This window comes from Sminthopsis crassicaudata, chromosome 1, assembly GCF_048593235.1.
Source record: "Sminthopsis crassicaudata isolate SCR6 chromosome 1, ASM4859323v1, whole genome shotgun sequence".
NCBI lineage: Eukaryota > Metazoa > Chordata > Mammalia > Dasyuromorphia > Dasyuridae > Sminthopsis > Sminthopsis crassicaudata.
Genome location: NC_133617.1, coordinates 433456651 through 433481244, shown reverse-complemented (window position 1 = coordinate 433481244; position 24594 = coordinate 433456651). Strand labels below are relative to the sequence as shown.

Sequence of the window (24594 nt, the reverse complement as noted above, 5' to 3'; positions counted from 1 at the left end):
CTCCTTTTTTCATATTTTCTTGTGATCTAAAGTATGGCATATCCTCTGTTAATCCTTCCCCCCACCCCAATAGAGAAGTACAATATATGTACTAATATTAAAGTTTTTAAAAACAAAAGGCCATGATTAAAATAATTTTAGGAGTTCACTTTCAACTCAAGGAATTGTATCTAAAGCATATTTAGATAAAGATTTTTTCACTTTTGAAGAATTATTCTGATGTGAACATGGATTCATATCAGAACATGAATTAGTAAAAATTTTTAAATATTCATAATATATTGTCATAAAATTTTCAAAGAAAACAATGTAATAATCTAAATGTAATCATTATTACCTCCAAAAATTGACTAATTTTGAAGTTATTTCTAGAAAATACTTTTATCTTTATGAATATGATAACCACATCTTAGAAGCATTAAAATATTAGTGGAAAGAATTACCTTTTAAAAGTTTTATGTGACTTCATTTGCTTTTGATTCTTAGTGTATGAAAGTGATTTTAATTAGTTTTTTTAATAATAAGATATGGAGAAGAAAAAGAATTGTCATTTTGATTTTTTTTAAGTTAATAAAGAATTTATCATGTTACATTTTCTCCTTTTTGAGAATGTTTTAATAAAAGTCATGGAACAGTAGCCACTTGGCCCATGACTATCCAACGGAATATTTGTACTTCAACTGCAATTTTTTGAGTTGTAATCTCTTTTGTTTCTTAAACTCCACAATAAAACCTGACCTTTGTAAACTGGTATCTTTAGTAACAATCTGAGCTTTAATAATAACACCCATAATGTGAAAATATTTCTAATCCTGCTTATGAACTTTAAGGTGTATCAAATCCATGTGTCTTTGAAGAAGATTGTGTATTAGTTAACCATTACAATTTTTAAATGGGTTCAGAAATATTTTCCATTGTAATTGCCATTTTTCCTAAAAGTTCACAAAAGAATATACATCTTAAAACAGAGCCTTAATTATGTACTTGATCCTTGGACATTATTCCTAAATTCAATTTCTTTTTGGCCTATGTTCACATAATTTTAAGTATTTTCTTCCATTTTCACTCTTAGCTTACATTTCACTTAGTATTTTCTTCTGTCTTGGTTTCATTGTTACTGTTGATCCTCTATAATTGTGTGGCAAATAATATGGTGATCCTTTGAAACTAACTTTAATACTAGTACTCAAAATATTGAATTTTAAATTTGATAGATTAGGAATTCCAACTAAGTTGACACTGGTTAGAAGTTCTTTAATTTTTTAAAAAATAAATTATATATAGACTTTATTTATATTACTAAAGAACTTTAAACTTGAAATTATTTAACAAACTATTGAAAGACTGAGCTCATGCATATTGTGTTTTATGTATTTAGGCACTCATCAAGTCTAAAGTTAATTTTGGGTGGTCTACTAAGGCAAAATTGTAAATATCCATCCCCATTTATAGCTTCTTATTACCATCTCAAAGATTTAGCATAATAAAATCCCCATATCTGCCTAATAATGAGCAATTGAAACATATTTTTCAACTTATTGGAATTTATTAGTTTAAATAGCTTCTTTTGGAAGACATTGATTTTTTTCTTTTAGAAAAGAAGGTTATCTTGAAAAACTATAGGAGAGTAACAGTATATATTTATAAAAGCTATAGTAGCTTTTTTTTCCTTGCTAGAAACTATTTTATAGAAATGTCTACATGTAATTCTTAGCTATTAAAAATAGTTGATAGTAAGTAATACCCTAGAAGGGGTTTTTCCTTCTACCTATGCTGGGACATCTTAGTTTTCACTAGTATTTATTAGGTTCCTTAGGCTAAAGGTTATAATAGCAATGACATTTCTTTACTAATAGGATTACCTTTCATCTGCATATAAGCTTGAGCTTAACAATTTGAGATGAAGCGGTGTTGTTATTCCCATGATATTGAAGAACTTTTGAAATAGAGGTTGATCAGTCACTTGTATGAGTTTAAACAGTAGTAAAACTTCGAATGTCAGAATCAGAAACATAATTCCATGTACCAATAGTACCCTTCTCTCAATTACCTATATATCTTCAAAAAGTGCTTTTCCAACTTTTGGTTGAATATTCAGCTTCAGGACTTTTCTCTGGCTTTCCACTGGCATAGTCTCTCTCATCCACTCTGACTATACCCTTCTTGGCTTTCTTTAAATCCCAACTAAAATCCCACCTTCTACAAGAAGCTTTTCTTACCCCACTTAATTTTTGTAGTTTTCTTTTAATAATTTTCTGTTTAATCTTTATATAGCTTCTTTTGTATAAATATAATTAGACTGTGAGTCCCTTGAAATCAGGGAATGTCTTAAGCCTCTGTATCCCCCGCACTTGGTAAATGCCTGACGCATATTAGTCATTTAAACACTTCTAAGTAGTAGTAGGCCAACAGGCTTTTATTAGAGGCCTACTATGTATCAGTCACTATACTAAGTGTTAGAGATAAAAAGAAAAGCAAAAACCAAAACAAAACAAAACAAAAAATCTCTCAAAAGATGGTCTGCTCTCAAGCTGCTTAGATAATGAGGGAGATAGCATGCATTCAACTATGTACAGATAAAACATTGTAGGATAAATTGAGGTAATCTAGAGAAGGAACATGATAGCATTAAAAGAGATTGGAAAATGCTTCTTAAAGACAATAGCATTTTAGCTGAGACTTAAAAGAAGCCAAGCCATGGAGAGTAGTTCTCTCATGCATGAGAAACATCCAGTGAAAATGTCTATAGGGAGCAAATAGAGTATCTTATATAAAGAAAAGCAAAGAGGCCAGTGTCTTAGGGTTGAAGAGTAAAGTAGGGGAAGAAGAGGAAGGCCTAAGAAGACTAGAAAGATAGGAGGTAGCTAGATTATGTTTCTTCCTCTGACAGGAATTTATTGAATAGGATAGGAGGTGTCTGCTACCTCCTGAGGCATGCTTCAATATCTCTAATCTCAGGAAGTTTTCCTTTTTATCAGTTTTCACTGTTATTTTATATTCTCAGTTCATACTTAGCTAGTCTTCTAAAATTCCCAGCCTCTTACATGAACCCGGGAATTGAAACTTTAGATTTATTACAAAAAAGAAGAAACTCTACAAACTTATTATATGTTTTTTGATTTAGCAGTCTCATCTACCAGCTGTGGTTTAAGAGGTGTCCTGAGTCCTGTGTTGGTGGTGGTTTGAAGACCATGGATCACACTGGGATAGTAGAGGCTGAGGATGAGTTGGGGTCATTAGGCCACCTTGCTCCAAGTCCTCAGAGTGAAGCAGTCGCTCATGAATTTCAGGAACTTTCCTTACAATCTACTCAGCATTTGCCTCCTCTCAATGAACGAAAGAATGGTGAGTTTTAAAGAATCAATAGTACTATTTATATTTTTTAAAGGTTTACATTCTCAACTAACCTCTCAAAAACAATTTTTTATATCATATTATTCTTCCTAATATCTTTTGCCATTAAAGATGCAACATAATAACTAACATTTATAGACGGTGTCTTTTGTGCTTTATTTTGATAGTCTTTTTTGCATCCTCTCCTTTGCTACCACCCCTTGATAAACACATATTACGAAATGTTATGCCAAATTATAGAAATATTATCAATCAAACCAACAATGTTATACATTTATTAAATTTTCATTTAATTCTCTTGTTTTTTAATTACTAATAAAATCTATTGCCACTTATAAGTTTTAAGTTAACATAATTGTTCTTATTTATAGTATTTCAACTATAAACTTACAGAAACATCAAAATATATTTATATAGTTTTGTGTTTTTTTGTGACTTTAGAATACAAATAAGTTCTATTTACTAGGCTTTGAGAAATAATCAGCCTGGTTTCAGTTAGTTCTTCAAACTTTACATGTATATCAGTTATTTTCCCCTTGAAATATTTTTTGTGTCAGTTTTATTTTTGATAACGATTTTAAAATTGAGAAATTCAGGTTTTGTACACTGATATTCTTCTGGGTAATGTTTCAAACAAATGACTAGTCCTGGAATAGAAAGGTAACTTTTCTTAGAAAATAGGCTTTGACTACAAACTGTGTCTCTTGTGTCATATATCAGTTTTCATATTGTCAAATTTGACAGTAAAGATTTATAATGTAGTCCTACTTTTCTTATTTATTAGAGGAAGAATATTGAAGTTATAATTAATCCTTTTGCCCTAAAATTAAGATATACTTTTTAAAAATTTCACTTTAAGTGTGCTTCATATTTTGTATGAAAATGAGAAGAAAATATTTAAATAAACTATGAATGATCTCTATTCCAGGGTTAACATGGTTCTTATCGCTAATATGCTGTCATATGTCATAGTCTCCTATTTTAAGTCTCCTGTTGTTCTATCCTTGAAGTTAAAATAAGTATTTTTCACTACTTTGTTTTCATATATATTCATGAATCTACAAGTGAGTCCCTGATGTCCATAATTATGTCTAATTTATCATTAACATAAATTATTCTTTCTAATATCTTTTGATATATTAAAGATATAGCATAAGTATACATCTTTCAAATTAGCTAAAAGTCCTTTCTTAAAAATCTTACAGAATCTAGCCTGTGTGAACATTAATATTGCAGAGGTTTCAGAATTCAGAAGATAAGGAGCTCTTGTCCCTAAGACTAATCAGTTTTTACTTCTTTTATGTTTTGAGATATATCATCAAATTCCTTATTATTTGTTATATTAGGAGATGCAATATTAAAGGATACAGTCCATAAAAAGCATTAGTGAAAGACAATTTTCCACATGGTTGTCCTTTTGTCTTCTTGAATGGTACTATATTGCTACATCTCATGTTTCTTATTTATAAATGTTCTTACTCTGAAAATACTGAAGGTACACTTCAGATACATACATCATGCTTGAGTTCAGGTTTGAAAGGAAAAAACAACAACAACAGGACTTTTAGACTCTCATTATCTTTGACAACTTGATTATTCTAAAATTGTCCCAACTAGAATACTGTAAGGATGTCGAGTAGCTTCAGCAATATGTAATCACCCTAAAAGACCATAATATGATTAACTAATTCTACTTTTAGTATAGTAAGTGAAGAGAAAAGTCATTACATGATATTTTTGGTGTTGGCATATTAAGTATAATTACATTTTTAGCAAAATAACTTAAATCTAATTAAATGTACAAATTGTAATCTCTAAGAATAAGGATTAAATTGATATTGAGAAACTTAGCTGTACAAGGACGCTATGTGTATGAGGAATAGAAAAAGAGCATAATTGTATTTCTTTTGCTTACTGTGGGTGTCTTTAATTTTTGCAGATAAAAGTTTTAAATTAATATAATTTACAACAGTATTTCTTATTACCTTGCTTTGAAAAACTTTGTTTTAGGCTTCTAGAAGTAGTTCACCTTATACATTAAAAAATTGCTAGTAGCCTCATGAAGATAATAGAACTGTGTGTTTATCAATGTTTTCTTGAAGTACTTCAACATGAGCAATATTTTCACATGAGAGAGTACACAGGTAAAGGAAAATTTTATCTTATTCTTCTTTTTCTGAAAAATAACATGATTCATTCATCACATGGATAAGTGGTTTCAACTCTCAAAATTCAAAGGCACTATTTGAAGACTAAAATAATCTGAATTTAAATTTATTCCAATAGGAAAATTTTGTTTTTGCAATTTTTAAGCATTTGAAATTCATTTGCTAAAATTGTTTTCTTTTTGTTGACAAAAGGAGATATTTAAATTTTGAGTATCTGTGGAATGATTGCTTCACAAAATAGTTTATAGATGAACTTTAGAGGGAAAATGAAGTTTACGTTTAAGAAATGTTTCCAGGATTTTTCTTCATTGTTGATTAATATTTATGTTGGCAGTGGTAGTGAAATGGAAAAGTATTTCCACTGCTACAGTAAATATGAAAGAAGTTTTCATCAGAACATACTAGTGTTAACCTGTACCCATAGTGAGGGTATAAAAAAATTGACATTGATACTAGTACCTTAGGAGCAAGGCAAACTACTTAGTTTTTCCATGAGGTTAGTTCAGACAGATTAAATCAAGTAAAAACAGCTGCATTCAAGAAGTATACCTTCACAAAAACAATGCATTAAAATACAAATTGAGCTTATGTGAAATCAGATTGTATGCAGAGTGATCCAGTCTTATTATTATAGCCTGAGATAAAAGAAAATACTCAGACTATTAACCATACCAAGCCATCCTTTAGTTTCCAAATGGCAGAGTTGTTCTTTTAACACAGTGAAAGTATGTTTTAATTAAACTTGATGCTCTGGAGTATGGTATATGAAATTAGGTATAGACAAAATTATCAAAAACTTACATCTGTGTTGACTTTTTTTACAAATTTAATTCCTAGCATTATGCATGAATTTACTCATTGCATTTAGATTTTCATAAATGACAAAATATGGTTAAGCTAGTGAGTATAAAACTTTTTCAGTGCATTGATTGGTAATTTCAATGCCTAGAATTTTAAGCATATTTAATTAGAAATATTTACAAATTGTCTGTAGAGAAGATAGAAGGATTCTCTTTTTGATTGATTTTTTCCCATAGATTCTTCACTGTACTTTGGAAAGAAGTCATTTAGATATGAAATTCACCCTCACAATAGGATAGGGTCATGTTTATTCAAATAATGGGATAGCACTAGTTATGCTATAATATTGAAAAATAGTTAAAAGTAATATCTTATCATTATTCCCTTTTATGTTTGAAAGTCTTTTCACACTTTATTTTTTTAAGTTTGGCCAAGAAGAATAATCTTGTCTTGGGGGCAGAATGGGCAGACTTGGAGTCAGGAAGACTTATCTTCTTGAGTTCAGATATGGCCTCAGATATTTTAGTATTTGAATCATCTTATGCAACTCACTTAACCATGTTTGCCTCAGTTTCCTCATCTCTAAAAATGAATTTCCTCAACTCTGAATGGCAAAACACTAGAGAATCTCTGCCAAGAAAACCTCAAATGGGATTATGAAGAGCCAGACTCAACTAAAAATGACTCAAAATCTTATGTCAATTCAATTCCATTGCCTTCTGATTCTCTAGTATTTTAACAACTAAGCAACAAAGACTTGAAAATCATCTTTTAGAGCATAACCATGTATTTTTGCCTTTGTCTCTAGAGAAAAATCATTGATACACTACATGCTGAACACAAGATATAGCTTTGTCTCTTTGGTTTGCCTTTTTATATTTAATATTGTACTTGGACAAAATAAAGTAAAATTCAGTTCAATCAGGCAAAACAAATTTCAGAGGTTATAGAGCAAAAAAACAAAGTTCTGTATTAGTGTTTGATCTTTTTATTTGATAGTGCTGATACTATTTCAAATATTATGGTAGGGCATAGAGGCTCTTTAATGGATATGGGAAAATCCTAAGAAAATAATTAGAAACATCCATAGCAGTTTTTGATAACTTGCATTGAATTTGAGGTGAAGATTCAGTGAAAAAGCATTTATTAAGTGCCTACTATGTATGAGGCATTGTACAAAGAGCTGGAGGGATTAATGACATCAGAAACAGATGGAATAGTATTTAAGAAAAAATTAATTGATAGAATAGTGTTTCCAGGATTTTTGCTTTTTATTTTTGTTCCTGAAATGATTTTAGAATCAAATGAGCTAACAAATGAGTAAATCTTAAAGCATATGGATCACCTTTGCCATTGATTCTATCTTTAAAATATTTGTCTCCTCAGTAATTACAGTAACTCATATGTTTTGTAAATATTTGCTTTCTCTAAGATTTTATTCTAATATTTCATCTTAATAACAACAGCAGATGTATGTAGAAATCAGTCTTAAAATTTTTTGTCATGGATAGAAATATATAGACCTTAATTAGAACTTCTTCAGCCAACTTTCCATTTATTTATTTATTTTTGGCCAGTTATTTTATCAGGATTGATGATTTATACTCAATACCACAATAGAGTTTTGATTTAAAAGAATATTTCCTTAACAACTGCAAATGAAGTATGTGGCTAATTGTTGTAGCTTTCAAATTTCTTTCTCCTGACCTTTCAAGATGCTTGTTAGATCTTCTATAAGTGGCTTAAGGATAAATTATACCCATCCAAAAATTAAAAAGTTTCCCACTAAAATGTGATGTAAATAGGCAGTTTTAATTCTGCCTATTTCTTTCTATTATGAATTTCTTGTTTAGAGAGCGGTGTTATTGTTATAGTTTTGCTATATATTGCTGAATACTTCCAAAAGAGTGCATTTATTTGAATTCTTCATTTATAGTTAGCAATTACTTTGAACTACTGACTTAGTTATAAGTACGTATTTTAAGTCTGTGAAGTACTTAGTAGGGCCAATGATTCCAAAATGAACTAGGAAAATCATCAGGCCCAAAGAAACTTTGTTTAATATTTTAAAGTTGAGCACTTTTTATAGTTACTCTGGATCATAAGTACGAACAGTTAATACATGAGTCTAAGTAAAACTTACATAGCAAGAATACCTAGTTGATGCAGTAGATAGAGCACTAGCCCTAAAATCAGAAGACCTGAGTTAAAATGTGGCCTTGAAGTTGGGAGGACCTGAATTCAAATCTAGTCTCAGACACTTAACACTTCCTGTGTGACCTTGGGCAAGTCACTTAACTCCAATTGCCTCAGCAAAAAAAAAAAAAAAATCCCAAACAAACAAAAAACTTATAGAGAAACAGTAATTAAGAAGTTAAATCAAACTGATTGAAACCTTGGGATGGGGTGAGGTGGGGTGGGATTGGGCTCTAGAACTTTCATTATATATTTCTACCATTAGTAGAGTCATCTACATATACCATATTATATCTTAAGGAAATGAAGTGTAGCAGATATTTTCTTTTGGGCCCCAGATTGATGGAACTCATTTAAAATTATACATGAAGAAACAATTTTTTACCGTTCCACAGAAGGCAAGTTTATATAATTTGCAGTTGTCAAAAATAGATTTAAAAAGTTCCTAGTTCATAGTTAAAGAATACCATTCACTTACCGGTAATCCATCTTGCCTGCTTTTCTTAAGTGTATTTGAAAATGAACAGGTTTTAGAATTACTTAATCTCAGACTAGGAAAGGACTTAAGATACTATCTAGACTAGCCTATACCTGAATCAGAATCCCCTTTGCAGTAAGTACTTGTATATTTTGAGGTAAAATTGTAATTAGAAAATCATTGCTTAGCACTATGTGATAGTGCCTACAATGAAAAATTTTTGCTGGGATCCTCAAAGAATCAATCCTCTGATTTGAAAGAGATCTTAGAGGTCATTGGTCCAATCCCCTTTTCTGTATTTCCATTAAAGGAAATCTTTCTCTACAGTAAATCTAATGGTAGTTATATAGCTTTTACTTGAACATGGCCAATGATGAGGAATTTTCTATTCTTGATATATTGTATTCTACTTTTGAATAGATCTTGTTTAGAAGTTGGGTTTTTTTTTAAAACTATAATAAATTGAAAATATTCTTCATATAATTTCTATACTTTGGTCCTAAAGTCAACCTTATGATGCTAACTCATCTTCCACATCATGGTTCTTCAGACATTTGTAGACATATGTCCTCTTCCATCTCTCAACTTTTATCTTATAGATGCTTTTTCTCATATTTATGAAGAAAAATGGTTAATACTGGCTGTTCCATTGCTATTAAATGGAGAGGAGAACTGCTTAAGTCAAGGAGATGCTGTATTAGAAATAAATCTTAGTCTTAGTGTAGGGATAAAGTCTGGAAAGGAAAGGATCTCAACCAAAAAACAGAGGGAAGGATTTGTTTTGTTTTTTTAATTCTTACCTTTTTCTCCTCTTTGTTTCTCATTTAAGCTTAAATTTGTAGGTGAATATTCTAGATATAATTTTAAAATATTAAAAGAAAAAACTTGAAAAATATGGTGAATTCAAGGGTTTATTGACCTTTTCTTTTTTGGTCCATAGTAGATAATAACCCAAATTCATTAGCAAATATCAGAAAAAGCGTTTTTCTAACGCCTTTAAATTAACCCATATTGTCTGACTCTTCTACCCTTACCTACTGCCCTCGCTATTATTAACAGGAAGTATAGTCTTATGGGAGTCAGGATTCCGATCTCCTCTGCTGACTCAATCTGTGAGTGTGGGTAAGTCTTAAAAACTATCTGTGTCATGGTATGGCTATCTGTATTATTTGTATGATAGCTTTCAGTCCGTATGTCTTTCTCTGCCTGCCTCTCCTCATATCATCATTTGTTCTCTTTTGATACCCCATTCTCTCTTCTGTCATGCTGTTCATTGGGCAGCAGAAAAGGACAGAGAATAATGGAGTGGGGAAATTTCCACTTTTATTGGTTTTTGAAATTTTTATTCAGTGTGCACTAGTAATGTTACTATCAAATATCTACATCACAGGTCTTTTAGTGAATGTAAACATACATGCCAACTCTCTGTACCTAGTTGGGTAAAAAAGAAAAATAGTAAGCCAGTTGATTTTTTTTTATTATGACATCTAATTTAGACTGCATTTATGAAATTATGCAGCATCTATTTATAATTTTCAAAGGTTGGCAGGTATGTGTTAGTGTTTGTGAAGTAGTGTCAGTTTATCAGAAAAAAGAGAACTGCAACTTAAGTTCAAAATATTCATACCTTTTGCCTATTAATGCTACTATTTTCAGAAACTGCATCTGTTTGTTGTTTTTCCATCAACTTTAACTTGGAAAATAAAGTTTTGATTTATATATATATATATATATATTTGTGTACTCATTTTTAATAATAGTACCATGATAAAAGCAAAAATTCCTTTTGTTGTGATTTAAGTTATAGAGATGCAAGTATGTTAACATTTTTCAATATTTAACTAAGAGTTCATATGTGGAAAACAAACAATAACCTTATCTAAAACATCAATTACTATAACTTATCAGTTGCCCAAACTGTCATAATTTCATAGAACCATTCAATTTTAAAATGATAGAGGCTTTAGGTATCATTTTTTTCAGCCAATTCTTTGAGGACAAGGAAACTGAAATTTAGGAAGGTAACCTACAGTGAATAGTGGCAGCATCAGAAATAGAATTTAATTTTCTTTATTCACATTTTAGTGTGTTTTTTTCTTATCATACAAAAGAAATATTTGTTATGTCAGTCATCGAACTAATTATCAAACTAATAATCAAATTCAGTATTTAAATCATACCTGTGTACATGTGTAGATACATAATTGATTTACTAAAGTAAATAGTTATTAATCACCTTCTATGAACATGGGGTTAGGCCACATGTAGGGAGTACAGAGATGAAATAGGACACAATCCTTATTTTAAATGAATTTATCATCTTATAGATTCTCTTTGGAGTTTTCTTAAATGACATGAATGTTTTAAAATACATTTTCTAGTCATGACTAGAAAATAAACTAGAAGCTGACTTTAATAACTGACGTTTCAGCTATATTCCTATTTTATTTTATGAATGTGGTTATTCAGAGATTGATGGGAAAAACAATATTTGAAACCTAGAATTTCTTCCTATAATCATTTTTAAATTTGCCAAAAAACGTGAAATTTTTGTTGCTTGTCCTTCACTCCTAAATCATTTGAATATGGTATCTTAACTGATAAGCGCTCATAGGGCAAATGAAGTAGGCACTGATTTCCCATGAAGTTTGTCTTCACTGTTGGTACTGCCAGTTCCCACAATCCTAACATTCCCTGGGCATCACTCAGTGTCTACAAGAAACAATTTTCAAATCTTAAAGCATGTGAAAAGACAAACAGGCCAAAACTCAGAACTCTCTGGGGATTGTGACCTCTGAAACAAACTACATTCTGACATTTTCACAAGCTATTTGAATGAATTCCAGGGTTATTCCATTTGGTAAACTACTAAATGAACCCTCTATCATAGGACAGATTTATAGATTTTTCTAGTTTATTGTGTGCCTGTTATGAAGTAACTACAGTGGTCGACATAATCAGTGATACTGTTTTTAAGGCTTTTGATATACATTTATGATAAGTATTATGCTGAAAATTTTGATATTTTTAAATGATAAAAGAGTTACTTGTCTTTCTTAAAGAGATTTCTGATTGTTAATCCTGAATTTTAATTTTGTTCCTTGGAAATACATGTTTGTAAGTAAATACATTTCTAGCTGAAAAATCTTATACTATTAACCTTAGTTTAAGTAATTGTTTATTCAGAAGTCATCACTTGAAATAAAAATTTCTTTAAAATGAGGCTTAATGTGTTATCCATTTATTTTTTACTATCCTTTGGAGTACATGTAAAAGCAAAAACAATCCAGTGCTTTTAGAGTACTCTTGTAAAGGATCTTAGCTGTTTTCAGTTATTTAAAATAATTGTTTGAGGTTTTTAAAATTCATAGACTAACACTGGTAACCTATAGGCCCCTTAAAGTGATTTATTTATACTTCTAACATTTCTATAAAAAGAAAGCCAGTTCTAAAAATAGCTGAGTAGAAGGAAATCCAAAAGATTTGGAGGCTGAACAGCTTGAGGAATTTGGTCATTAGGATTTGTTTCTTTTATTTCTAGGTTTACTATTCATAATCCTAATGCTTTAGAAATATCTGAAGAGTTTTACCACTAGAAGTCAATTCACATGGTTGTAACCCATGTAAGATTTGGAAGATAACAAAGCTTCCTATCTTAAAAGAGTCAGGTTTGTTGGTGGGTCTGTGGAATATTCTTTCTGACATCATTCTTTCTCCTTTAACTAATACTTGGAATTTATCTCAGAAATCCTCATACTCTTGTGGGTTTGGACCAGAATCTTCAGCAGAATAGATTATTTTAAGAAGAGGTGGAATTCTTAATGTAGCTGTTCCGGGGTTATAAACAGTCACTACTTAAGTAGTATAGTGTAACAGATCATATCTTAACCTAAGGGATGGTTCATGTGCAAGGGTATGAACTGACTTGTCTAGAGGCAAAGATAATTCTATGTGAAGCAGCAGCAGGATTCCAGATATCATTTTCTTTTCATTCTACAATAATATATGTGAAAGCTCTAATAATTTTTTATATCTCATCACTGTCTCATATTATTGTGTATGTGAGTGCTATATTTAACAAAGAATATTATCTACCCTTCCTATAGGAAGTATAGGTAAAACTACTCTATGTGTTTCATGATTGACAAATTTCTGTAATTTTAAACATTTGGGGCTTCAGTTAGTTTTCTAAAGTATCTCCAGAGATCTACATTGTTTTTCTGAGCCTTTAGAAGGTTTCTTTTTCCTTGTGGTTGTTTTTTTTCCATAGGTGGCCATATTAAAAAGTTTGCTACCTGGTTATTGTCATTATTTTCCTTCAAAAAATGAAGAGACAGGGGCAACTAGATGGCACAGTGGATAGAGCACCAGCCCTGAAGTTGGGAGGACCTGAGTTCAAATGTGGCCTCACTTAACACATCCTAGCTGTGTGACCCTGTGAAAGTCACTTAACCCCAATTGCCTCAGGGAAAAAAAAAAATTGAAGGGAGGAAGTAGGGAAGGCTTTTTCTATGTTAAAGTACTCTTACATTCCTTCCCTCTCCCTGTGTCTTTCTTCCCCTTCCCTCACTCCCACCCCTCTTTCTCTTTCTCTCTCTCTCTTATGAGAAGTAGTATTAAAATAAGGATTGGTTTATAAAATTGGATTTTTTCATACTAGATACATGTTGTTTTTCCCTATAGGATGTAAGCTCTTTGTAAACAAAGCCTGGTTTCTTTGTTCCTTTGTTTCCCCATTGCATAGCACAACTAAAGGCATAAAGTATGTGCTTAATAAATGCTTGTTCCATTAGACTTAAAACTGTTTTTCTGTAGTCTCATTGTATAATCCACCTTACATAATAAGGATAAAAATAACTGGTATCTATGCATAGCATTTCAAGACTTGCAAAGTGACAGTATAGATATTATTTCTGTTTTGTAGATGAGAAAACAGGTTTAGTAAGAGTTGATGACCTCTTCATGATCATACAGCAAGCGAGCATATCAGAGCTAAGACTACTAATTAAATCTTCCCTCTTTGAATCCAGGTCTCTCTGTACTATGCTGTCTCTTGTAGTATTGCTAAATATTTCCTGTAAATACTTTAAAAATTATCTAATTTCTGTTCATGGATACCCAACCACGATCTAAACTCTTCTGCCTAGTTAAGTTCTATAATCAAATATCACTAACCACATTTCCTATTTCTTCCCAACACAAACCTTTTCTGTTAGGCCTTACTTCCTTGAAAACATACCATTCAATTAAACAAGGATGATTAAGTGGTGAAAAATATGAGAAATATAATGTTTAACCATAGAAGGACTAAATATATCAATACATACCCTTTTTTTGGGAGGGGGGGAACAGTTGAAATCTGAAAAGGCTTGTTCATACTTCATGGCTTTTTCTATATCTTTGTTATCAATATTCCTTATCATTCTAAAGTCTTTTCAAATAAAAAGAGAAAGAAAACCTGTAATTTTACTTAAAAGGACCAGATACATCCAATGACACATATACTTTTATTGAAAATAGGAGGAAATGCTTCTACATTTATTTCTATTGGGTTCCTATTACCCTTTTCTTCTTGGAGCATCAGTAGAATTTATCAAATATTTAATAAAACCTTGTGAGGAAAAAATGTGTTTATAGAGTAAAGCAAAATGTAATCTTTTTGTGTATTATTTTGCCAATTAAGAAAAAGTTATCTTGGGGGGATTTTCAGAATTTATAATGTGGTTGTCATAATATACAAGCTTTTATTGATTTAATAGTATTTTATTTTTCCAATTACATATCAAAATAGCTCTCAGTATTCATTTTTATAAAATTTTGAGTTCCAAATTTTTTTCTCCCTTCCCTCTCCCAAGACAGCAAGCCATCTCATATAATAAACAAATATTTAAAACATATTTTCATATTAGTCATGCAGTGAAAGAAAAATCAGAACAAAAAGGAAAAAAAACACAAGAAAGAAAAAGCAAACAATTTTTTAAAAAGGTAACAACAATATGCTCTGATTCACATTCAGTCTCTGTAGTTCTCTCTCTTGATAATATATAAGGGTTTGGTTTTCTTTTTATTGTTTTGGGTTTTTTTGCATCTTTACTGATAAAATGTCCAAAAGACTCTGTGTAGATATAGATGTTCTCCAAAGAGAGAAAATAACCTCGAAGAAAGCCCTGGGGTATATGTGTGTGTGAGGGTGTGAGGGTTGTTTATGTGTGTAGTACTTTTAACTTTGAAAAGAAAATTTTTATTTTTAAAGCAGATACTCAATTTTTTTTCAGTTTAAAATTTCTTCCCTCTTGCCCCTTCCCTCCCACCCAACGAAAAGAGAAGAAAAACAAAAACTATCACAAATATATTTAGTCATGCAAAATAAATGTTCACATTAGTTATGTATGTTTTCCCCATTCTCTCCTTAAAAAAAAAAAACAAAGAAAGAAAGAAAGAGAACAAATATACTTCATTCATCTCTGTGAGTCTATCTGTTCTCTACCTGAAGGGGGATAGCATATTTCATCATGAATCGTATTTCTTAGTATTGGACGTAAATTATGATTCAGAAAAGAAGATGAGAAGGAAGAATCAGAAAGGAAGAAGAGAACCAAACTTGATCTTTCCTCTATATTGTTCATATTGTTTACCTTATCAGGAATGTTGTCCTCCTCCTTTCCATCTATGCAAATATTCATCCAGTGAAGTCTTTTTCAGTATTTTAAAAGAAAATATCAGAATAATAAGTTGTAATATTCTTTAAAATTTAATGTTCTCTGAGAGCAGGTTTTTTGGGGAGCTTCTGGAGGCAGCCTTAGTTTCAATTCAGTATAATCACTCCAAATGTAGCCAGGAGTTAAAGTCCAAATCCTTTATTGTCTCTTTCCAGTCTTGTCTCTTTTCCTGGGGCCTGGTTAGCTTTCTTAGAGGCCTGTCTCTCTCCTTGGTTCCAAGAGCTCCTGCTGCTAGTCCTTTGCCTCTGCCAGCTTCAGCCTCCAATCAATCATTATATCACTAGGAAACCATTATTTGTTGTAGGATTAAATCAATGCTAAAAAAGATTTAACCACTGTCTCCTCAATTCCACTTAGTACCTTGTTTCAATTCAAGTTCTGGTCCATAACATCTCCTTGTAGGATCAGATCAATCATACTGAACCATGCTAAATTAGATAATTATTGTCTCTATCAATTCTACTGTCTTAGTACCTTGTAAGAATCCTAACAATAAGTGAAAAATTTGAGGCAAAAATTGCATAGTGTTTCTGAAGAATAATCAAATGTATAGTTTTTGAGTTTTTTCTATGATTTTTGTGGGGTTTTTTTTTTAAATTAAATATGGGATCCATTTTATGCCAAAATGATACTCCCAAACGTTTTCCTATCTATGTTCATTTTTTAGACTTTTTTTTAATGTAAATTTTTCTCAGGTAAAATTTTACAGTATTGTTATGTGCTGTTGTCTCCAGAAACTGCCAATCGTTCTCTAGGAGAAGATCTTCTGTCTCAACTCAATCTCTCGGCTGTCAACTCTGACCTAGAGCAGAGACCCTTCTTCCTCCAGAGAGCTGCGCCAGGTCTGGCCCAGACAAGACTCTGTTCAGGCGCCAAATTGGGATGGTCCGGTCTAGCTCCTCTGAAGGGCTCAGAATAAGTCCTTGTAAGGATAAGCAAAAGTCCTTGCCCCACGTTATGGACGCCAATATGTAATGTGCTGTTGCAGTATTACTTAAAGTACACCATTATTGATCCTTTCATTGCTCAGAGAGAAATGGTGACAGTTGCTTGAACGTAGTACTTATCTATAAATTAAAAAGCACTTCATATACATATATGAATAGATACTTATTTCTGGTTTTGATGTATATCATTACACTATTGATACATAGTAAATATTTATTGATTAATATTTAATAATATAAAATCTTTACTTTTACTCTGTGTCCATTCAAAGCTATCTGAATCTTCAAAAGAAATGAAACACTTGGAAAGTTTAAGTTTCAATATGGGGAGTATATTCTTGAGCATTTATTCAAATTAGATTTAATCAGTATAAACTTTCAAATACCCAAATACTTTCCAATTCATGAATTCCCTTCTGTAATACAGATTAGAATTATTTGCAACCTACTCTTTCTTTATGATGTTTGACCATGCTCTCTAAAAGTTTAATACAGCAAATCCACTCAGTACTGGACACATTTTTTGACTTCTCCCAATGTTATGAAAATAGCAGTGGAACACCATAGCCATCTACATATAATTCTTTGCTCTTAGCATATGATTTCTTTCTGTCAGAATTCCTTGATGGCATCCTTTATTCTTATGTAGTCATCATTGTATATGGCAATCTGTTCATATCTATCATGGATGTTTCCATTGCCCATCTTTAATTCTCTCTCTCTTTTTTTTTTTAAATACCTTTTTGTTTACAAAACATTTGCAAGGGCAATTTTTCAACATTGATCCTTGCAAAACCTTTTGTTCCAACTTTTCCCTTGCTTCTCCCCACCTCCTTCCCTAGACGGCAGGTAGTCCAATACATATTAAATATGTTAAAATATATGTTAAATACAATATATGTATACATATTTATACAGTTATCTTGCTGCACAAGAAAGATCAGATCAAGAAGGAAGAAAAAGAAAAACTGAGAAAGAAAACAAAATGTAAGCAAACAATAACAGAAAGAGTGGAAATGCTATGTTGTAGTTCACACTCATTTCCCATATGTTCTCTCTCTGAGTGTAGCTGATTCTCTAAATTACTGAACAATTAGAACTGGTTTGGATCCTCTCATTGTTGAAGAGTCACTTCTATCAGAATTGGTCATCATGAAGTATATAATGTATATAATAATAATAATATTAATATAATTAATATAATATTAATATAATAATAAGTATATAATGATCTGCTCATTTCACTTTGCATCAGTTCATGTATGTCTCTCCAAGCCTCTCTATATTCATCCTGCTGGTCATTTCTTACAGAACAATAATATTTCATATCATTCATATACCACAATTTACTCGGCCATTCTCCAATTGGTGGGCATCCATTCAGTTTCCAGTTTCTAGCCACTATGAAAAGGGCTGCCACAAACATCTTTACACATACAAGTCCCTTTCCCTTCTTTAATATCTCTTTGAGATATAAGCCCAGTAGAAACACTGCTGGATCAAAGGATATGCAGAGTTTGATAACTCTTTGAGCATAGTTCCAAATTCTCTCCAGAATGGTTGGATCTGTTCACAATTTCACTAACAATGGATCAGTATCCCAGTTTTCCCACATCCCCTCCACATTCATTGTTATCTTTTCCTGTCATCCTAGCCAATCTGAGAATTGTGTATTGGTATCTCAGGGTTGTTTTAATTTACATTTCTCTGATCAATAATGATTTGGAGCACCTTTTCATATGATTGCAAATAGTTTCAATTTCATCATCTGAAAATTGCCTGTTCATATCCTTTGACCATTTATTATTTGGAGAATGGCTTGATTTCTTATAAATTAGAGTCAATTCTCTCTATATTTTGGAGATGAGTCTTTTATCAGAACCTTTGAATGTAAAAATGTTTTCCCAGATTATTGCTTCCCTTCTAATCTTGTCTGTATTAGTTTTGTTTGTACAAGAACTTTTTAACTTAATATAATCAAAATTTTCTATTTTGTTATCAGTAATAATCTCGTTTTTCTTTGTTCACAAATTCCTTTCTCTTCTACATGTCTGAGAAGCAAACTATCCTATGTTCTTCTAATTTATTTATAATCTCATTTTTTATTTCGAGATCATGAACCCCTTTTGATTTTATCTTGGTTTAATTCTTTTTTAAAAAATTTATTTTAAATTTATTCAATTTTAATTTATTTGTGATTCAATTTATTCAAATTTTTAAATTTACTTTTTAAAAATTCTAGGTCCAAATTCTCCCCTTCCTATGCTCTCCTCCCTCCACACTTGAGAAGGCAAATAAATAGCTTTTTTGTCCATTCCCCACTTGATGGGCATCACCTCAATTTCTAATTCTTTGCTACCACAAATTAAGTTGCTATATATTTTTATACATGTAGTTCTTTATTCCTTTTTTTTTTTTTTTTTTTTTTTTTTTTTTTTTAATGTCCTTGGTATATAGATCAGGTAGTGATATTGTTGGGTCAAGAGTATGCATGTTTTTTTTTAAAAGCTGTTTGGGCATAGTTTCAAATTATTCTTCATAATGTTTAGACTAATTTATGACTCCACAGTGCATTAGTGTCCCTATTTTTCCATCCTCTCCAGCAGTTGTCATTTTTCTTTTCAGTATGTTACCCAATTTGCATAGGTATGGGGTGGTATCCCAGAGTTTTTTAAATTTGTATTGCTATAATGATTACTGATTTATGGCTTTTGTAATATGTAAAAAAATTATTTAAGCTTTTTATTTTCAAAACATTATAGAGTTTTCAACATTCATCCTTGCAAAACCTTGTTCCAATTTTTTTTCTCCTTCCCCCCTCTCCTAGATAGCAAGTAATCCAATATATATTAAATATGTGCAATTCTTCTATTTATATTTCCACAATTATCATGCTGTACAAGAAAAATCAGATCAAAAGGGGGGGGGAATGAGAAAACAAAATGAGAGCAAACAATTAAAAAAAAAAAGTGAAAATACTATGTTTTGATCCACACTCAGTCTCTACAGGCCTTTCTCTAGGTACAGATGATTCTCTCCATCGCAAAACCATTGAAAATGGCCTGAATCACCTTGTATAGCTTTTTTTTTTTTTTTTTAAATATGGCTATAGATAGCTTTAATTTTTTTCTGAAAATTAATCATGTGCTTTGACTATTGGTTGAAAAATGGCCCTTAATTTTATAAATTTGACTAAATTCCGTATCTGTTTGAAAAATGAAGACTTAATCAGAGAAATTTGCTACAGATTTTCCCTTAGTTTTCTGTTTTCCTTCTCAATGTAGCTACATTGGTTTTGTATAAAATCTTTTAAATTTAATCAAAATTATCTATAGTTATTTCCCATGATCTTCTCTATTTCTTATTTGGTTATAAACTCTTATCTTTTTCATAGATCTGACAAGTAAATTTTTCCAGGCTCCCCTAATTTGCTTGTGATATCACCCTTCATGACTAAATCTTGTACCATTTTGACTTTATCTTAGTATAAGGTGTGAGATGTTGGTCTATTTCTACCTTCTCGCCATACTGTTTTCCAGTTTTCCCAGCATTTTTGCTCAAATTGTGAATTCTTCTCTCAAAAGCTTGGATCTTTGTATTTACCAAACATTAGATGACATTGGTTATTTACTACTCTATATTGTATACCTAATCTATTCCTTTGATCCACCACTTTATTTTTTTAGCCAAATACCAGATTATTTTGATAATTACTATTGTGTAACATAGCTTAAAATTTATTACTGTCATAGACTACCTTCCTTCATTTTTTTCCCCCATTGATTCATTCATCTTTGTCAGTGGATAATTATTAAAATGTTAGTTTTGAAGAGATGGACCTTTGCTTTCAAGAGAAGTATGGGGTCACTAAAGGAACTTTGAAATTATTGAAAGAATCCCTGCCCAATTTCTTCTTCTTCTTTTTTTTTTTTTAAACTGGCTTCATTGTCCATCTTTCTGTCCCAGATATATATATTATTGGATGAGCCCTGTTAGTGTGTTGACCCGAATATGTGTTGAAATTTGTGCAATAGATATTCTTCATCCACTTGGTGCTTTTTGCATGGTTGGACAGGCCAAACGCCTGAAATTTCCTATTTCTTAATATAATAAATGCAATGTCATCTGCAAATGGAATCATCTGGAATACCACCATCCACAGGGTATCCTTTTTTGACTCGGACTCTGTGCTGGACCTCCTTTATCACAATAACAAAAACTTTTGGTGAGCATACATCTCCCCATTTTATGCTTCATGTTTATTATTAGAGGGTCACTGAACTGGGTTATTTATGTTATCTTTTTAAAGAAATTTCTGAATTATCTTGATGTATGAGTAGAATTTTATTGATTGTCTAAAAGTTGTGTGATTCTTAGCATCCTTGATCACTTTTCCTATCTTTCTCCTATGGTTACTACATAAGTGGAAGGAAGAAGGAAGCATCATAGGATAGAAGAGGGTTTTTTTGTTGTTTGTTTGTTATATTTCATTGTTTCATTGGTTGTCATGAAAAAAAGTTTGTTCACAAGGTGGATAGCCTATTTAGCAATTTGCTTCTTCATAATTATTTAAGTATTAAAAAAAATAGATAACGATGAGCATCATCTCAGAGCCTGTCTAGCTTGTGTTCCAGTGGAATAGCCTCAGGATCGATTCCATATTTCTTCAATCTGTAATAATACATTAGAATAGAATTTATGGAGCAGTATAGAAAAAGAAACAAGTTTATAAAATCAGAGAGTACTGAAGAAACAAAAGTTTAAGCATATAAATTCACTAAAATATGAATGTTAGGTCCTAAAATGAAACAACCCCTGCCCTCAAAGTATATATCTTCTCCAGTGAGATAAACATGAATATAAAAAAGCATATACCGATTAAATACAAAATAAATACTAAGTTTACAGACGTTGAAGGAAAGAAAATGAAGATCAAAAGAGAAGATAGAAGAAAATATTAACAATTTTTTTTGCTGTCTTTTAAATGGTTTGTGGCATCTGAATTTATCTAGAATGTTGCTTTTTTTTTTTTTTTTTTTTTTTTTTTTTTTTTCCCCTTCAACTCAAACTTTACAAATAGTTTTCTCTCTTCAATTATCCCTAATTTTTTGCCTTGTTAATTCAAATCTCATACTGGTGTTCTGGTATATGAAACTTTTTTTTTTTTAAGCAAACTACTGTGTTTAATAACTTTTACCTTCCCAGAATTCCTGTAACAAAGAAGTTTTCTCTATCATCCTTTATTTTAAAAAAAAAAAAATACTCTATTTTAAAAAATATTTTCAACATTAATATAAATTTCATTTATATGAATTTTTGATCTTTTGGTAGAATTAATTTCTAATTTATCATTGTTTTAAATGGAATCATTATTTTAATCTTTTACTTTTGGCTAGTAATTAGTAGATTGTTATTATCTTTATTCACTGGTTTCCTAGGGGTTTTTTTTTGTTGTTGTTTGTTTGTTTTTTAGGTAAATCATCATATCACCTATAAATGGTGATAAAATGGTGTCTTTAATTATGTTTAGTACTTTAATTCTTTTTTCTTATTTTTCTTATGCTATAGGTATTATTTTTAGTACTTTTGTATTCAATAATGGAAGGAGAGGGTAGTGTCTTTGCTTCAGTCTTGAACTTATTAAGAAATCGCAAGATCACTATTCTTTAAATTCATACTTTTTTTTTTTATCTTCGTTCTTTTTTAAACTCAAGACTCAACTTACATTTTAGCCAGTCTCATAGGTGTGAGGTAGGGTACCTTAGAATTTAATTTATATTTTTAAAAATAAATATGATTTAGAGTATTATTTCATATGACTAGAAGATAGTTTTGATTTTTTTCTTCTAAAAACTGCCTGTTCATAGCAATTTGGGGAATGACTTCTCTTTTTATAAATTTTATTGTATTGTCTTTTGAGACCTTTTAGAGAAAATTGCTATAAGATTTTTTCACAATTATGTTTACTGTGTAATTCCTGCCATTTCATTTTTCTTCTGTTAATCTTTCTCTCTCTGTCCTTTTACCCTGTCCCTCCAAAAGTACTTTGCTTTTGACCACTGCCTCTCCCAATTTAGCTTTCCTTTTATTAGTTCTCTTTCCTATTTCCCTGCTGGAGGAAATATACCCAATTGAATATGTGTGTTGTATTCCCTCTGAGCCACTTCCAATGAAAGTAACGTTATTGCCCTCCCTTTTCACCTCAATTTTGCAAAGTAGGTGAGTCTTAGTTATAATCCTAGCTTGTTTACCTCCTGGAATATTATATTCTAAGTTCTAAAGAGATTTATTTAGTGTAAAAGCTGCTAAATCTTGTGTTATCCTAACTCCATAATATTTACATTATTTTTTTCTGACTGCTGGCTATATTTTCTCCTTGACCTTGAAGCTCTGGAATTTGCCTATACTATTCTATACTAGTTTTTATTTCGGAATTTCAGGAGATGATCAGTGAATGCTTTTAATTTTTATTTTATGCTCTGGTAATGGGATCTCAGAATAATTTCTTGAAAGAATATTTAGGTTTTTTTTTTTTTTTTTTTTTTTTTTTTGGATCATGATTTTCAGCTAGTCCAATCATTTAAAAATTATCTCTTCTGGATTTGTTTTCCAGGCCAGTTGTTTTTCCCATGAGATATTACACATTTTCTTTTTTTAAATTTTTTAACATTGTCTTATTGCTTTTGATATTTTATGAAGTCATAAGCTTCCATTTCCCAATTCTGATTTTTAGGGAATTATTTTCTTTAGTGAGGCTTTGTACCTCTTTTTTCCATGGGTGACTTCTACTGTGTAAGGTCTTTTCTTCAATAAGCAACTACTATTTCTGAAGAAATTATTTAGATCTGTATTTATGTGAAGAGTATTTTGTAACTATATTCATAGACCTGCCCCATGTCTTGGCAAGTATGTACCCAAAGTATTTCATACAGCCTGTAGTTATTTTTTAAAGGAATTTCTTGATTTCTTCTTTTTTAGATTTTGCTTGTAATATAGAGAAATATTATGATTTGTGTGAGTTTAAGTTATATCCTACAGAGATTTCAATTTTCCTTTGTTTTCCTTGGCTGGTTAAATTTGAGAAAGGAAGCAAATCCTGTTATATGTTTTTGAATTGGAGAAAGAAAGCAAGTTAGCATCAGTGGTTTTGGCCACATTTTTCTCTGATAAAGACTTAGTGAGTGTTTTTTTTATTATATTATAAGGGAATTCTTTTAAAGTGTTGTTTTGATTAGATGACTTCTTAAATCCCTTCCAACTTTGAATTTTTGTGATTCTACGGATTCCTAATAGTTTAGGTTGTCAAAAGGACCCCTGAGATTGTGGCCAATAGCCATCAGAATAGGAAGAATAACTACAAGGTGCAGAATAAGAAGCATAGAATTAAGGATAAGAGGAACTAACTCTTGCCTTTCTAGGAATCCCTTAATGTCTATTATATAAGTTGGCTAAAAATGAGAATCTCAGATGAGTTTAGACATAATTTTTGCTCTCCTCTTTTATTAAGGAGAAGATATAAGCCATCTTTGCAAAATAATAGAACAGTGCAAAAGTAAACAATGAGGAAGTGTTTCATGGATCAAATATAAATTTTTTCTATTTGACTTTAAATGAATTTCCACAATCAGATACCATCCTACCTGTCCAGACTTATTGTTTCCCTTCACATACTCTAAAGTCCCTCAAACACAACATTCTATATTTTTCTCTATGCCTTTGCATACCTGAAATACTTTCCCTCATTATGTCAGAATATCTAGCCTTTTTAAAAATTGAACATTGATTTAATCTCTTATATGTGACCTTTCTTGAATACCATTTTTCCTTTCCTTCTTAGCTGGTATCATTTTATGTATATCTGCTATATCCCAACAAGTAAGCTAGTTTAGAGCAGGCAAGTGTTGTTGTTTTTTTCCCATTGACATTACCAG

At 30.9% G+C, this 24594-nt stretch overlaps 1 protein-coding gene across 7 annotated transcripts in view; it reads left to right on the top strand.

Moving 5' to 3' along the window:
* MRTFB (myocardin related transcription factor B) overlaps positions 1-24594 on the top strand; it is a 241725-nt gene that overhangs the window by 101590 nt on the left and 115541 nt on the right. For 3 of the 7 annotated variants that reach the window (XM_074280579.1, XM_074280573.1, XM_074280574.1), the window contains exons 3-4: positions 3125-3345; positions 10057-10119. In XM_074280579.1, coding sequence (XP_074136680.1) covers positions 3192-3345; positions 10057-10119 — 217 coding nt within the window. In that variant the 5' untranslated portion in view covers positions 3125-3191. The remainder of the gene's footprint in view (positions 1-3124; positions 3346-10056; positions 10120-24594) is intronic. The other 4 variants (XM_074280575.1, XM_074280576.1, XM_074280577.1 and 1 more) reach the window with 3 other exon arrangements.